Raw genomic sequence first — 17427 nt, forward strand, 5'->3', positions numbered from 1 at the left:
TCTGAAACAGGCTCCAGGCTCCAAGCCATCAGTACTGAGCCCAACGCGGGGCTCAAACTCATGAGCCATGAGATCATGACCTGAGCTGGAGTCAGACGCTCCACTGATTGAGCCACCTAGGCGCCCCTGAAACTCCCAGTCCTTGAACTGTTCTGATATGCACAATTAACTCTTACTAATTACAATTTTACTGATCTGGTGGTTTAAATTTTGCTATTTTTACATTTTTGACATTAGCATGGTAAATCTCTATCCTTTTACTTTTAACATATTTTAGTCTTATATTGAAAGTGAATTCCTTGCAGATGAACTATAGTTGGGTTTCATCATTCTTTATATATAGCCTGACGATCTCTGTCTTTTAATGTAGTATTTAGACTACAGCTAAATATAGTATTTAGACTGTAGCTTTTAAAGTGATTTTTGATATATTTGGATTAATATTTACTATGTTTGTAACTGTTTTCTGTTTGTTGCATTTGCCTTTTGTTTCTTGCTCCCCCTTCTTAATGTGTTATCTGAGTTTGAGAATTTTGTATGATTCAATTTTATCTCTTTCCATACTGATATACTTAAAAAAATTTTTAGTGACTGCCCTTGCCTGTCAAAGTCCATCTTCAAATAACATTATACTACTTAATAAATAGTGCAGGTAACTTAGAATACTCCCAATCCTTCCCTCTCATTACCTGTAATGTTGCTGCCATGCATTTAATTCATCCAAGTGCTATCACCCAACAGATCTTGACTAATGTTTCTTTAAACAGTTATCTTGTAACTAACAATAAAAAATTATTTTATCTTAAGTTCTTTTATTCCTTCTCAAGTGCTCTTCCTTTCTCTGCATGTTTCTGACCTATGTCATTTAACTTTTGTATAAAGAACTTCTTTGAAATATTTTTTGCAGAGCAAGTCTGGTAGCAATGAATTCTGTTGAGTTTTGTCTGAGAAAGTTTTTATTTTTTCACTTTTGAGAGAGAATTTCTCCAGGTAGAGAATTCCAAGTTTATTTTTACTTCTTTCAACACTTTAAATATTTCACTTCACTCTCTTCCTGCTTGCGTGTTTTCTGATGAGAAGTCCAATATAATTCTTACCCTTGTTCCTCTGTAGGTATGGTGTTTGCTTTTCTCTGGTTCTTTAAAAATGTTCTCTATATCTTTGGCTTTCTGCAGTTTGATTATATTTTGACTCAGTATAGAGTTTATTTTGATTTCTAATCTGCTTGTTACTCTTTGAAATTCCTGGGCCTACTTTCGGGTCTGTCATTAATTTTGGAAAGTCGTTGGCCATTATTCAAATATTTCTTCCACTCCATTCTCTTTACCTTCTGGTATTCCACTTATGCACATGTTACAATTTTTGCAGTTATCCACAGGTGTTGGATATTCCCTTCTGCTTTTTTCCTTTTTGCATTAGAGTGCAGGAAGTTTATGTTTTCTTATCTTTGAGCTCACTGATTCTTTCCTTGGTTGTGTTGAATTTATTGATGTGCCCGTCAAAGACATTATCCATTTCTGTCACGGTGTTTTTGATTTATGATATTTCCCTTTGATTCTTTCTTAGAGTTTTCATCTCTCTGTTTATCTTACCCATCTTTCTTGCATGCTGTCCACTTGTCTCATTAGAACCCTTAGCATATTAGAGTTGTTTTAAATTTGTAGTCTGATAATTCCAACATCTGAGATGTATGTAATTGATGATTGTTTTGTCTCTGCAGTGTGGTTTTTTTCTGGCCTTTTGGCGTGCCTTGCAATTTCTCTCCGAAATGTGGACACGTTGTATTAAATTTTTGTTTGTTTAATGTTTATTTATTTTTGAGAGAGAGAGAGAGACAGAGCATGAGCAGGGGAGGGGCAGAGAGAGAGAGGGAGACACAGAATCAGAAGTGGCTCCAGGGTCTGAACTGTCAGCACAGAGCCCAACGTGGGGCTCGAACTCATGAACAGCAAGATCATGACCTGAGCTGAAGTCAGACCCTTAACCGACTGAACTACCCAGACACCCCTGGACATGTTGTATTCAGTAATGGGAACTGAAGTGAATGGAATTTTTGTGTGAGGATTTATATTAACCTGGTGAGGAATTGGGCTGTATTTAATGTTTGATGTAGGTGTCGTAGGTGCCGGAAGCTTCAAATTCATCTAATACTCTTAGATGAATTTTTGTCTCTCCTCTTGACTTTGGGGTCCTCTTCAGAGGTGGTCCGTGTTTACAGTGCTTTCAGCTGTTATCCAGTATTATTATACTGGAGTTCTGCTGGTTGGATGTTATGATATGAGGGTATGAGAGCATTCTGTGTTATTCCAGCTAAATGTCACTATTTGTAGTGGGCTTCTGTCTTGGGACTGTGACCTTCACTAGTGTGTCTCTAGGGGCATAGCTCATTCCCTTCCTGCCCTTACTTCTTTTCCTGGCTATTGACTCCTGTTGACTGTTCCCTTGGGTGGGACAGGGAGAGTAGGGAACCCAGAGTGGGAAGAATGTTCTTCCCTAATGGGGATGAGGCTCTGGCAAAGTCTTTCCTCCTAGACAGTAGGCCTTTGTTGTGCAGAACACTTGGGGCGTATTTCACAATAATTACCTTTCCCTTACCCTGCCAGAGCCAGGAGGGAATCTTTTTCTGATCTTCATGGAGAACGTGAAAGTTTCCTAAAAGTCAAGTTCACAGAAATGTAGGGCCCTCTAAGACTGTGGTCCCCAGGAGTTTCTCTCTCCCTCTGTCATGCCAGCTCACCCTCAGCCTCCATCAGTTTATCACTATTACCACGTAAGCAACCCTATCAGTTTCTGGCACCAGTGGCAGATCCTGGTGAACAGATCTTGGCTCTGACTCTTTGGATCGTCTTGTTTCTCCAGATTCCAGGGCGATAGTTTGCCATGGTTTTAGTCAGCTCAGGCTGCAGTCACAAAACACTGCAGACTGGTGGGTGGCTTAAACAAAACAGACCTTTAGTTTTCACAGTTGTGGAACTGGGAAAGTCCAAGATCAAGTTGCTGGCTAATTCAAACCATTCCTGGTCAGAACCCACTTCCTGGCTTGCAGACATCAGCCTTCTCAGTGTCTTCCACTGGCTCTGGTCTCTTTTCTCATGATTATGACGCTAATCCCATCATGGGGGCCTGCCCTCACGACTTCATATAAATCTAATGACACCCCAAAGGCCCCACTTTCAAATACATCGCATTGGGGTTAGGGCCTTAATATGAATTTTGGAGGGACACAATCCAATCCATAGCACCAAATAACCTAAGTTTTCCGACAGGTCTGAGAAAGGTCATTGATTTTCAGTCTGTCTGACTTTGTTGTTGCTTAGAGTACAGTCATGATTTCCAAGCTCTTTAAATACAGAGCTGATGCCTTTCCTGTTTACTAGTTAGTATGTGTGTGTGTGTATCCACGACTCCAAATTTCCCTTTAAGAACAGTTTTCACTGCTGCTTTCTTACTTTCTGTGGTGTGTAGGACATTATGTATGAAAAATGAAAACACAGTTTGCGACCTAGAAAGATATCTTTCTACAGAATGTAAGTACATTTGCTTCTGCAGGTACAAATGAGCACCAGACTTTTCTGACTATCTTAAAGTTATTTCACAGATTGAGAAGGTAGGAAGCTGAATTTTAGTCCCTCTAAGGAGTTGTCTGTCTGTGACTTACCCTTTGTCCTAAGCTGTAGACCCTCTGAGTTCCGATACAAAATCTGTGGAAGCTTACAGGATATCCTCATCCTTGGGGGACCTAGATCTAAAATTTTGTCTTTAACCCTGTGCAATTGTAAAAAGATCTGATGTTCAGGTTCTTTCTGTCTCAGGTTCTATTCAGGAATCCTAGAAAGAGAAAAGGGTCTCAAAGGTAGGGCTCTATTTTATTGTCTTCGAGCGCTTCATTCCCTATTTTTTATTTTGTGCAACTTTTCTAGCAGGAGGATTGTTCAGAATTTCCTAGTCTACCACTACCATAATATGATGATTTTTTAAAGCTAAAAGTTATCTTTCAATAAAATTTTAGTCTTCCAAAAAACTAGACATCTTACCCTAATATAAATTTAAGAGTAATGACCTATCCATGTGTCTTCCATAAAACAATTTATTGCTGTCTCTGAACAATAGTTACAAACTATAGCCAAGGCCGTATTGTTTATGTGCTTTTTTTGCTCTTGCCGTTCGATTCGTCCATCCTGAGAAGTGAAACATTCTATGCTAAAAGGGGTAAAACAGTGTATTTTACAACTTGGTTTCTTCACAGATTCTAATATAATGGGCAAGACATGGGACCTTACTGAAATACTGCCAAGAATTTGGTATCCCTGCAAGTAAATATTTTAAAGACAGTATTTTCAGAGCAGAGGGGGTGGTAGAAACTGATTTTATATCAATAAAATTCTGTATTCTTATTTTGAAATTTGAGACTTATCATAAACACAGAACAACCCTTAACTTTCTAATTTGATTCCTCTACTCTCATTGCTATTTCTTTATTACAATTAATGAATGACATTCACACTCACTTAAGAGAGAATCGGCATTTATACGTAGAGTTACAATGGGCTTATTCAACATATGTTTACAAGTTACTTACTTGGGTTTATGCTAGCAAATTTCCCACTTTCCAGTTGTTATTTTTTCTTTGCTTTCTCAGTTTTTTTAATTTTTTGTTTTTAGGTGAGACAGTCTCTTGGGAGGCTCACTGGTGCACTTGGTAAATATTTATAACCAACACCATAAAACAAAGGTCTGACTTCCATTAGACAGCATGTTGTTACGATGCATTCAGTGTCCGCCTGTCAGCTGACTGTGTCAAAATGACTTGTTCTTGGAAATAGGTCATATGTGAGTCACATGAATTCTCATAACAAGAGAGGTCAGAGGATTTTCATGTTTGCCTGCTGGTCATGTTGAATTTATATTCGTATTGCTGTTTATTTTGGTGGGAGCTAAACCAATTTTTATGTAATTACACAGCCTGCTATGTAACTACATGTAAGTGGTCCCATGTTTCTGATTTATTACAGAAGTGTTTTGGATCCCCTTATGAACTGCCATATGGGCATTTCCCTTTATGCATCTTGACTTTCATAGATGAGTTGCTCAATTAATATTTATAAAACAGATGAATGCTGTTATACCTCTTCATAAACTTTAGAATCATTATGGACATACTTAAAATCTTGTGAAGAACTTTAATTCATTAACTCCATAAATTATCTCGGTTAGAATGCGTTTGTAAACCATCTATGAATACCTCATTGAGCTTGAAAATCAAGTCTCCAAGAAAAGAAAAATACAATTAAGGCTTTTTGACTTTTGTCACATAAGACACATGACCTTAATTCTACTTGTAGGTGTTTCATACATTTGATGAAATACTGGCATATTCTTTTGCATTTCGTATCTGTGAGGAAGTTATCATTTTATGTACGAGTCCTATTGATGATTGAACGTTTGTCTTTTCTTTTTATTCTACTCCAGTAATTTTGAGAAAATGTAAAGTTTATGGAACCATGCTTTTGTCTATAATAGTTAACTGGGAGAGCTGTGTTCAGCGATCATCTGAGTCGTATTACTCTCAATATGTCAAAGATTTTAAATGTAAATTATGAGAAAGAGTGGGGGGAGCCTCAGATAAAATATCAAGCTTCCTCTAGGGCGACTGGTTTAGCTTTCATGTTCTTTTGGAAGGAAGCCTATTGATAGTTTAGCTAAATTATGTTCTCTGGAGTCAGCAAAGCCTGGGATTAAATCCTTCCTCTGCCACTTCTTAGCTGTGTGGCTTTAGACACACAACTTCTATAATTTTCATTATCCTCAATTTTAAAGTGGGTGCAAAAATGACTATCTTACAGCATTGATGGAAGTATTACAGCTGCGTAATGCATTTCTCCTGCACCTGACCCTGAGTACAGATTTGCACACTGAAGACCTTTAGACTGATAACACAGAACACGTTTGCTACATATTTCTCCCCTTAGAAGTTAGCCCTGGTGACCCTTCTCCTGAAATCTCTTCCCTCTCTAAAGTTTTGCAATGATATAGGGAGGGGAAAAGAGCATGGCTTATTCACAAGCCAGAAAATTTTTCATAATCAGCTAAAGACCAAAGCACAAATTGGCTCGGCATGCATTAGAAATGCAGATTCCAGGGCCCCACTTGCAGATTTAGCACATGGGGTTCAGGATCTAGAAATTGCATTTTTAAAATATAATTTATTGTCAAATTGGCTTTCATACAACACCCAGTGCTCCCAACAAGTGCCCTCCTCAATGCCCATCACCCACTTTCCCCTCTCCCCTGCCCCATCCAACCTCAGTTTGTTCTCTGTATTTAAAAGTCTCTTGTGTGGGGCGCCTGGGTGGCGCAGTCGGTTGAGCGTCCGACTTCAGCCAGGTCACGATCTCGCAGTCCGTGAGTTCGAGCCCTGTGTCAGGCTCTGGGCTGGTGGCTCGGAGCCTGGAGCCTGTTTCCGATTCTGTGTCTCCCTCTCTCTCTGCCCCTCCCCCGTTCATGCTCTGTCTCTCTCTGTCCCCAAAAAAATAAATAAACGTTGAAAAAAAAAAATAAAAGTCTCTTGTGGTTTGGCTCCCTCCCACTCTGTTTGTAACTTTTTCCCCCTTCCCTTCCCCCATGGTCTTCTGTTAAGTTTCTTAAGATCCACATATGAGTGAAAACATATGATATCATGTGTTTTCACTCATATGTAGAAATTGCATTTTTAAACAGCTCCTCAGGTAATTCTAACAGACACCAAAGTTCAGAATCTATAATAAAAGGAAAGACAGGAGCGCCTGAGTGGCTCAGTTGGTTAAGGTCTGACTTCTGGCTCAGGTCATGATCTCCCAGTTTTGTGGGTTTGAGTGCCTCCGGGGGCATCAGAGGCTGCACTAACATTAGGGAGCCTGATTCTGTGTCTCCCTCGCTCTCTGCCCCTCCCCCACTCACACTCTTTCTCTCTCAAAAATGAATAAACATGAAAAAAAAAACTAGGAAAAAAGTGAAGACATAAACATCCACATAATAAAATTATTGTTTTTAATGAGCAACTTAAATCCATGCGTTCTTTATGAACTTGCAATGGTGTGAAAAAAGTATTCGTAGCAAGTTGAAGAATATCTCTTAGGTGAGGGAAGTACATTTGAAACCTGATAGTATGCATAGAACTTTTCATTCATAAGGTAATGTAACATCAGCCACATCCCTAATTGACTACCATTCTGAAAAAGGGGCCCATTAAATACAGAATTCCAAAGCAAAGTCTTTATCTTATGTATTGAAAAAATTTCACCATGAGGAGCAAGACAAGACAAACATTATTGCTCAGTTAACGAATTCTTAATTAATAGCAATGATTCCTGTTCTCTGGCTGACATTGATCCTAGGAAGTTATTTAAGGTACTCAGAGCATTCCAAGATAGTGTTCTGCCTGTTCTGTCACTGAACACACTTCCTCTGTCTGCATCTTCTTTCATTATACTGATTATTATAAAATAAAAAATTTTCATTTAGAAAAAAACCCCAGATGTGCCTGGAATGTGCTAAAACCCGCATATCCCCCACCTCACAAGTTCCCTCACCCTTTGTAAGAAAAAGCTGCTTAAAAGTTTGAATGTGCCAAGACATTTTTATTACGTATATAAGCTAAGCACCTTATATTTCTTCTTTATGTTCTGAAAATTTACATAGCTCATAAATCGATCAGGTAAAATGTGAACAATTGCCACGCGTGGACCTCCCCCTTCCATTTACCTGTCTGTTGCCACGGCCACTATGTATCTTTCCTCTTAATCCTTTAAGATGTTGAGAACATCATACTGGCATCTGTCTAAATCTATGAATGTGCATTAATGTTGAAAAAACATGAGATCTTTTGGAAGGTTATCTAATTCGTCATCCAGCTGTTCACCGAAAGAAATCAAAATTGTATTAGCCTTCCAGAGGCACCCAGGAAAATAGAATCGAAGTGTAAGAGGGTCTGATTAGGATTGAATGTCAGTGGACCAGGGCCTCGACACGCATTGCCTTTCCCACATTGCCCTGATTTGGGGAGCCTGGAAACACACACGGGGGCACACACACACACACACACACACACACACACACACACCACCAATGCCCAGAGTATGAAATTTTGACCAGTGAGAAGGTTGGAGCTTTCTGGAAGGGTCTGATTACAAAGTTAAAATACCTGTGGAATTAAGCAGTGTTCTCCTGTCTATGTTCTGGGAAATAATAGCTAAGAATGAGGGCCTAATATGTTTAAAACATACCAGAGAGCTATCCCTGTCATGGGAGATACAGTGCACTTTAGCACATTCACAGTTGACATGCTCTTAGAGGTTCCGTAAATAAGACACCTGTTGAATTTTGTTTTGTTTTGAAGCCCAGTCTTTCCCAAACATACGCATCCAACAGGTATCTTATTGTGAACCACTTTGAGCCAAGCCATGTTCTAGGTACTATGGATGGAGGGCACGGAAGGTCTTTGCTTTCATGGAGCTCATTTTCTAGTGGGGTAAGATAAACAAACAATAATCGAACAGAAGAAGACCCCAAATAATGAATAATATGAAGAAAATAAAATAGGCAATAAGGTGTGGTGGGCGTGTGCCAGGTACACTGCCTTTGCAACTGTGATTAGCAAGGGCCTGACTTAAGGGGTAATATTTTGACCAAAGCCTCAAAGGGCAAGAAGAGCTGGTTGTGCCAGAGACCTTGCAGAGAGAACTTACAGAGCAGCAGAGACAGCTGGTGCAAAGGCCCTAAGCAGCCCTGAGCTTGGTTGTTCTAGGGGCTCCAGGGTGGCATTAACCTAATGGAGGGTGTTGTCAAAGAGCGTGTGTTTGATAAGGAGATTGGATTTTGTTCTAAGTGGTAAAGAAAGCAGTTGGGGTTACATGGTTTGATTTACCTTTAAAATTAAAACAATTTTTTAAATGTTCATTTATTTTTGAGAGAGAGAGAGAGAGAGAGCACCCGTGCGCGTGCAAGCGGGGGAGGGGCAGAGAGAGAGGGAGACACGGATCTGAAACAGGCTCCAGGCCCCGAGCTGTCAGCACAGAGCCCAACACGGGACTTGAACTCACTAGCTGTGATATCATGACCTGAGCTGAAGTCGGATGGTTAACCGACTGAGCCACCCAGGCACCCACCTTTAAAAATTTTTTTGACTTCTCAGAGAGCTTAAGAGACTAGGGCTGCATATGGGGTTGGTGCCAGGGAACAGAACAAAAAAGGTGAGGACGAGGTCATGGAGATAATTCTGGTGAGATGATTCTTTGTTGAACTGGGTGGTCATAGCTGAGATGAAGAGAGGTGCCCAGATTTGGGATATAATTTGGAGGTGCCATCACAGAACTGCCTGTGGTGTGTGAGCCTGAGAGCTGGTGTATGGAATATTGGTGGAGTGGGAGCAAGAAGTAGGGAATCGATTGATAAGGGGAGCCAAATCAAATTAATTTGACTATGAAACACTGAGCCTTTAAAAAAATGTATTAGAAAATATTTTGGCCAAATCATAAGAGGCTCTTAAAAGCTGAGAATAAACTGAGGGTTGATGGGGGAGGGGGAGGGAGGGAAAGTGGGTGATGGGCATTGAGGAGGGCATCTGTTGGGATGAGCACTGGGTGTTGTATGGAAACCAACTTGACAATAAATTTCATATTAAAAAAATATTTTGGTAAATGCTGGTAAAGGGATATTAGTGAAATGGAAAGAAAAGTAGGTAAATGAGCAGGCTCCCTGTATATAGGTATTCCTAATGTATTTGCCTTTTTCTTATGCAGTCTACATGAGGCCGGCCGTATTTGTTGATCCAGTCAGTCATGGTCAACAGACCTACCAAGAGCGTGAATAGATCCCTTATTTTGTTCCTACATTTGCTGATTGTTACAGTTGAAAAAAAAAATCAAAAGAGGGGAAAAGGAGAAAAAAAAAAGGAGGAGGAGGAAGGGAAGATGGGTAGTGGAGGAGGAGAAGAAGAAATAAAAAAATAAATATAAATTATTGAGAACAACTTCCACTTCCCCTAACTTTTTCATATATGAAAGCGGACCATTCGTCATGGAGGAGAAAAGTAAAGTGCTTAGATGTTAGGTGCTCTGGTGTGTGGCTTTTGCAGGTGAACTACGTGGTAGGCAGATGCATCCTGGTTTTGCGGAAGGAGGGTAGCTCTTGGTCTTACCATACAACAGTTTTCCAAATACCAGAGGATTCTTTTCTACCTTTCTGACCTTTCATTTCCTCATCTGAACTTTGTGCCAGCTTAGCATCATTCTCAAGGTCTTTCTAGCTTTCAGATTCTAGAGTCTGTAAGTCTAATTATAGGTCTTCCCAATTGTTATTGCTTCTAATTTCCCTTAACAGTTTTTCTTTTTTAATACAGGCACTTTTGTGTTGTTATTTTTTTATTAAATCACTTTGACGCACCGGCAGTGCAGTGCGTGAGGTTGAACAGCCTGTTTTCGGAGTGTAGTTCCTTAGCTCTGAATGGGTGATACTTTTGTTTATGTTACTAAGAGGATAAAATGAAACAATGGAAACAGGTTCCTAACTTTTATCATTCATCAGTGACTAAGCAACTTCTTTGCTGAATCAGATCCTGCTTTTTTAATGCGGGGAGAAGATTTTCTCAAAATTTTTTTGTGCCATTCACAATGTTAATACCTTTTAAGTATAATTTGCACTTTATACAAACAACGTTTATTGAGGGTATCATGTTGAAAGGTGGCTTAATGGGGAAGGTGGAATTTCATCTACTCTCAATATAAAGAAAAGCTTGAGCAATCCTGACTTCTGTGTGAAAGAGGGACATTACAATGTAACTGATAATAATGATTTTCTTGGAGAAGGCAGCCATTTTTATAGTAAAAAACAAATCAGACATTGCTTGTGGACACTCTAGGTCACAGGGTAAAATGGATATTCTCCAAATGCATTGATTTCTTTCTTTCCCTTTTCTTTTAGGGCTTTTCAGGAAATGCAAATGCAGACAGTGTTGTGTACTATAGACTCCAGCCTTCCATCAAAGCCCGATTTCTGCGCTTCATCCCTTTGGAGTGGAACCCCAGGGGCAGAATTGGAATGCGGATCGAGGTGTTCGGATGTGCATACAGTAAGCGTTTGTTTACCCAACACACTGACGTAGAGATCAAAAGAGATGTTTTAAGAGCCAAACTGCACACTGAAATTGACTTTATAGCTATGTAAAGAGATAGAAAAACAGGAATGATCTTTGTGGAAAGCTTGTGTGTGTGTGTGTTGTGCGCACGCGCCCGTGCATGGCAATATTGACTTCAGTATTTAGTGTTATATTTTAAATCAGAAATGGAAGCGTTTTATAGATAGATCAATACCTACGGAGATAGGTACACACAGCTCCCTGTTAATGGACATATGTGAATCCATTTATCCAAATCTAATATTATTAACTAGATCCTAACTTGCAAATATTAGAGTTTCCCCCTCCATGGACTGTATCTGATGATGCTTCACTTAGGCACCCTGAATTTCATAAAAGATACAGTGTTCCATTTAGTATAACCAGTCAAACGTTAGGCACCAAAGAATGTTGGTCTCTTTAGCCTAAAAATAAAATGCCATGTAACTCACTTATAAATATGCTGTGCCCTCAACATAAATTCATAGAAAAAGTAAAGACCTCTGCTAAAATATAAAATGTGTTTGAAATACTTTCACATAAAAAATGGTAGAAACCACAGATTTCACTTAGTCTCCTCTTAATGAAGCATTTTATTATATCTTTTTGTGGGGCAGGGGCCTAAGAGTTATTGATAGCCTACCTCAAGCCACACCATCCTGTTAGATGCTCTTTTATTATGGAACAGTGAGTTAGTTAACATGATCTACAATTATCAGATGAGCAGTCTGAGGTTTGGAGAGATTCAGTAATTTGCCCAGTGTCCCACGCCTAGTACACGGAAGAATCCGGAAAAGAGCCTGAGATTGTTCAGTTCCTCTATATCACTATTTAGCTAAAAGCTAAAGCTTTTTAGCCACTAAAGCTTTTGTCACACATAGTTTATCACTTTTTGATGTAAGTCCAGTTAGGTTCCGGTTCACTTCATTTGCATGCAGGCAAGATAGGTCGCGCACAGGACAGGCGACGTGTTGACGTTGTTGAAACTGTGTCAGACGGACAAACTATGTTGTCCAGACTGCACATCTCCTTGCAGTAGTTAGTGATGTTCCCGGCATCCTTCTGTCCCATCAAAGGTAACTGACTGGTCTTTTGTTCCCATCGGAGCCTACAGAATAGCGATCACAGTGTGAATATCAACAGTAATCATAATCATAGCAATAACACTAATTTTAATAGTACTAAGTCTTTGAAAAATTCTAGAAGTAGCAGTGTTTTCTTGAGTGCTTATTACAGCATTACATGAACAGTTTATAATTTTTTTAAAAGTCCAGGTTTTTAAAAGTCCATTATTAGGTTACTATTCCCTTCCCACCGCCCCCCCGCCCCCCGCCCATCCCGCCACTTCCCCCACCCCGCCTTCGCAAAAGGGGAGGCTAAAAGCTCAGGCACTAGGACTTGCTGAAGCCATGCTGATGGGAAGTCACAACGCGGGGTTTGCAGCCGGATCTGCCAGACTCCAGAACCCACGTGCGAGCTTAGGCTCCATCCAGCTGTTGATTCGCAGAGATGAGCCAGGGAAGCGTACTTCTTACCATCTACCCACTTACTCTCTTGTCTCCAACAGCTCAGCTTAGCTGTTCCTGTTACGTGGTACCTCCTCCTTCGCAATGATCCGTTGGAATAAAATCACCCTTTAAAAAAAGCATCCCACCCCAAATTGCAATTCTGAAACACAGAACTCAGACAGTCCGTCTTATTTGTGTTTGGGTCGTAGAGTATAGCAAAGCCCGCGCTGCATCCTGGATACTTAGCAAAACAGACTTCAGATGCTTTATATTTGTAGTTGCATCTCTACTTAGAGCATCCACCTTGCAAAGTATTTATTTATCACAGTATAAAAATAGCTAACAGTTCTTGAGCCCTTACTCTGTGTCAGATACAGTTTTTATAGACGTCCTCATTTCATCCTAAAAATCACCCATTTAACAGAGTCTTAGAAATATTAAACAGGTTCCCCAGTTGTACACCCTTGGTACACATTCAATCTGGGATGTAAATTCAACATTCGTTGAAAAAGGACTACTGACACTGTTTTTCCAAAACTAAAGCACCGCTCACCATGTCCCCATGGAAGGAAGGGGCTGCTGAGGAACAGGGTCCTTTGAGTTCTCTGCTGCCATATATGCTTCACGATGACCCAAATCTCCCTCCACTCTCACTGATCTGCACCCCTGTGGAACATTCTTTTCCCTGTGACTTCATTTGCTGTCTCTTGCAGTGAGCACATTGTCCGTGCATTTAATCAGCTTCCTGTTTTCATTGACCCCCAGTTGAAGTAACGGTACTGAGAGCCAACAAGATTTGAAATTCAAACACAAACACATATGGTAAAATGGTATGACAGGACTGAGTGTAAAATGGCTGTTGTATAATTTTGGATAAGAGAAAAAATAATAAACAATGGAAAAATATTATCGTAGATAACCTAAAAGAACCCCAAAATGGGTTGGGTGTGAGTCCCTTCTTGAGTGAATTTGATCAAATAGATTTTAATTCTTCAGTTACAGTTATATTATCCACCTGTTAATAGTATCAGCCTCACAGACTATGAATTTACTGAAGCATGATTCTATGTAATTATCATTTATTAAATAGTTAATAGGTATCAGATATTTTCTTTTTAGGCATTTTCTGAGTTACTCCTAATAACACAGTGAAATAGGGGCATGAATATTACCACTTTATGCAGGAGTAAGAGGAGAGGAACAGAATTGTCTGCTGCATGAGCCCCGGGCTTGCTCTGAGTTCTGGTACAGAAATAAGTGGGGACCACCAGCCCCCCTTGCCCTCAGAAGGAAGAGCGGCAGGTGCTGTCTGCACAAGAACACAGCTTGTAAGATTCTGTGTGCCACTCCCCAGAGTAGCCCAGATCCGAGATCAGTCTGGATTTTCTTCAGATACACAAGGCCATTCTCCTACAATCCCTTTAAAAAAGGACAAGCAGTGTTGGGGAGGGTTCAGGATCTCTCTCCTAGATCCCAGTCACAGGATTCCTGAACATGCTGGCAATTAAGTGAGCCTCTTGGGAAAGCCCGGAGGCCTGCATGCAACCCACAGCCTTTGTATCCACATCGCTTGCACCAAGTTAATGTGACTTTTTTCTGGGCTTTGCCTGAGCTGCTCACTTAAGAGTGCTATATACCAGGGTGCTTCAAGTCTCCTGACACAGGGGAAAGTGAACTTTAGAGAAATTAAGAACTTTGTCCGCATTACGCAGACTGCCTGTGTGAGATCTAAGATTTAAATTCACATCCATTACTTTCCAAAGCCAGTGCTCTTGACAACTCTATGAATCATACATGTGTTCGCCTTTTAAGTATTTATTGACACTTGCTGAAAGAGAACTCTACTAGGTATTGGGTGTAGGGAGAAATTCTAAAATAATGTAGATTTCTTAATAAATGGGAATTATTATATATAATTGGGTTTTTTTTTTTGTGTTCTAATCCTAGGTTTATTCAGTACAGTCCTTTTACTTTATACAACAAAGCGCAAACACGACATTATCTAAAATACTGCATAGTTACAAAATGCAAAGCAAAGTTTATAGTACTGACTGTACAATAAAAGCCAAAAAAGCATGTACACATTGCCAAAGTAACCTACAAGACCACCACCATGAATAACAGCTCCGGCACGGGGATCTGTGATGACCCTTGCGGAGCTGGCTCTCAACTTGCTTGTTAATTTCAGAGAGCGAAAGGGAGAAGTGGGGTGTGGGGGTACGTGCGTGAGTACTTGTAAAAACAGAGCCATTTGTGGCAACTAACATTTGGTGCTTGACCCCTAGAGGTCAGAAGAGGCAATGTCATAAAAATTACACAAACTCAGTGTAACATATGGTAGCATGAGTGTAGGTTGGGAGGAATAAAATGATTGAGAAATTGAGTGTAAGTGTAAGAACGCTGATAGCAATAGGTTTGAAACTGAAGTGCAGATATTTTCACTTGAGAGGCTGGGAGGACAGTCCAGATAGGGGAAGGGGCGGACCCTCGTCAAACACGGAGACAAGAATTGCTTGGAGGATCGGTTTTTATTGGAGAACAGTCATTCAGGCTGAAAATAAGGGCACACACATGTCAGGAGGCTTCTGGTCTCATGTGTGCAAGTAACAGTAAGGACCAGAGCACCAACAATCAGGAGAGAGGCTTCTCTTGATTCACATCAGACTCAAATATACTGAGGATGTGGATTCAGAGATCTTAGTGATCGCACATGAGGGTCCCTGAGTTATCAGATTTGAACAAGCATCTGGAACGTGGTGCCATGTGCTGAGAGGGGCAAGGGAGAGTGAATGAGCTCTGAAAGGGCACAGGAGAGAGAATTAATTGCACTGTTGACTTAACTGAATTCAAGCCTGGGGAATTCGGAAGGTTGGAACACGAAACCCTCTGAGCTGAAGATACATAATTGAAAGCTACATAAATATCATTGTTATTAAATCATAACTTTCCACTTGCAGAATTTCTGGTAATAATAACAGTATGAAGTGCTGTGTTTGGACAACTGCTCATGTCTTTGAAAAGGACAAATGCATTTCTATCATCATTAAAGCAGGTCTTTAACGCTGTTTTTCAGGTAGTGTGCATTTTTATGCCACCCCCCTCCTTGTGCCTAATGCATGTGTCCGCTGAAGTTCTAGGTAGCTGCTCTGATGAATATTGTAGAGAAAGTGGCTATTGTGAGAGCCACACATGATTTTATTAGCCTCTGTCCGGGTGAGTTAGGGCAGTAACTTGTTATGAAGGTACATCAAGTGAATGGAAAATCCATATCAAAGAGCATGTTCTACTTTTATGTCGGAAAACTTGGAAGTTGTTTCCTGAGTAATGAGAGAAGTAGAAGCTAAATTTTATGGGTTCAAAGAGAAAGTATAAATTTCAGATGCCTTGGCCATAGCAGCCGTGAACATGTTTATAGATCTAGACGAGAGAGGTAGGTAAGGAAATAACTCATGGAAGAAAGAACAAGAAGAGAAAACGTTTCGTGGTAAAGAAACACGGTCTACGGAAAGTCCCAAAGGAAAGTGAACAATGGTAAACAAAGGCAGAGAAAGGAGACAAAACTGAGTGAAAGCAGCTCTGTCTGAGATGTCCTTGGGGAAGTGGCCGTTAAGCCACAGGAGATAGTGTTCTTTAATGGTGGACGAATTCCTGTGACAGTTGCCCTCAGTATAAATACGGAGTTCCTTCCCTCTAGTCTTGTGTAAACATCCTCATTTTGCAGTCCGGGATCTTCCTTTCCTCATCCTCAACAGAAGAAGAGCATCTAGCTTCCCGGCCGCACCGAGCACTTTCCATTTCTTCCACACGCCATGATATCATGATTTTTGTAGACTTGGGATCTTTGCACAGTGCCCAGGGCAATCACCACATGTGGAGCCTTCACTTGTCTACCGAGATGAGTCTTTCATTCAGCACCTTTTCTCAGCCTAGAAATCACTGTCTCCGGCAGCTTCTCTGACACCTCACTTTTGGGTCAGAGGACATTTCCGCCTGCTCCTGGAACAGCCATTCTGCTCCCCGTCATACCATGCACACATGGTACTGTATTGCGGTCAGCTATTCCTTCTTTGTCCTGAGTCTTCTGGATAGGTGCACGAACAAAGGGAGGTAGGGTTGGTGAGCCTCAGGAAGGCTTTTCCCGTCAACCTGGAGGCACGTGCAGGCCGTGAAAGATATGATGTAGAACATGGGAGAACTAAGAAGGTTGGAAGGCAACAAACACATAGAAGGATAGAAACTACACAGAATATAGAAAGTGTTGTGTTTATTTGCTTAAATCCAGACCAATTAAGAGAAAATTATGGATTCTGTTTAACAAATGGAATTAGGTCAACAATTACAAAACTCAGGCCAACTTAATAAAAATATGCTTTTTATCGTGTAAAAAATATTGGAAGTTGGAACTGCTTCTATCAGTAGATTTTAATTTGGAAAACACATTAATAGGAAATGCAAGAAAGTAGCCTGAGAAATGCAGCTACTAACACTGAACCGACTCTGAGTTTTCTGTCTATTCGGGACCAATCTCTTACACCACATGTCTGGTTAGGGGGAGAAATGAAAGACAGTAAATGTGTTAGATTTACTCTAAAGAATAGTTATAATTGAACTCAATACATATTTATGAAGCAGCTCCCCCATGTTAACAGCTAAAAACTTGATCCAGGTGAATTACATACAATCCCTGCACTCAGATTGTTAATCAGCTGATACCGTAGCTGAGGAATCCGAGCTTATGCCGGAGTTTGAAAAAGAAGATAGATTCTGGTG

The 17427-nt window shown here is 40.3% G+C and overlaps 1 protein-coding gene across 7 annotated transcripts in view; it reads left to right on the forward strand.

The window, feature by feature from the left end:
- Positions 1–17427, forward strand: part of CNTNAP4 (contactin associated protein family member 4) — a 252839-nt gene that overhangs the window by 120098 nt on the left and 115314 nt on the right. For all 7 annotated transcript variants that reach the window (XM_047079258.1, XM_047079260.1, XM_047079263.1 and 4 more), the window contains one exon: positions 10957–11104. In XM_047079258.1, the coding sequence (XP_046935214.1) occupies positions 10957–11104 (148 nt within the window). The remainder of the gene's footprint in view (positions 1–10956; positions 11105–17427) is intronic.

The sequence above is a fragment of the Lynx rufus genome, unplaced genomic scaffold (assembly GCF_022079265.1).
Source record: "Lynx rufus isolate CCGP_SWC_20201006 ecotype Redwood Valley unplaced genomic scaffold, mLynRuf1.p SCAF_16, whole genome shotgun sequence".
In the NCBI taxonomy this organism is placed as follows: domain Eukaryota; kingdom Metazoa; phylum Chordata; class Mammalia; order Carnivora; family Felidae; genus Lynx; species Lynx rufus.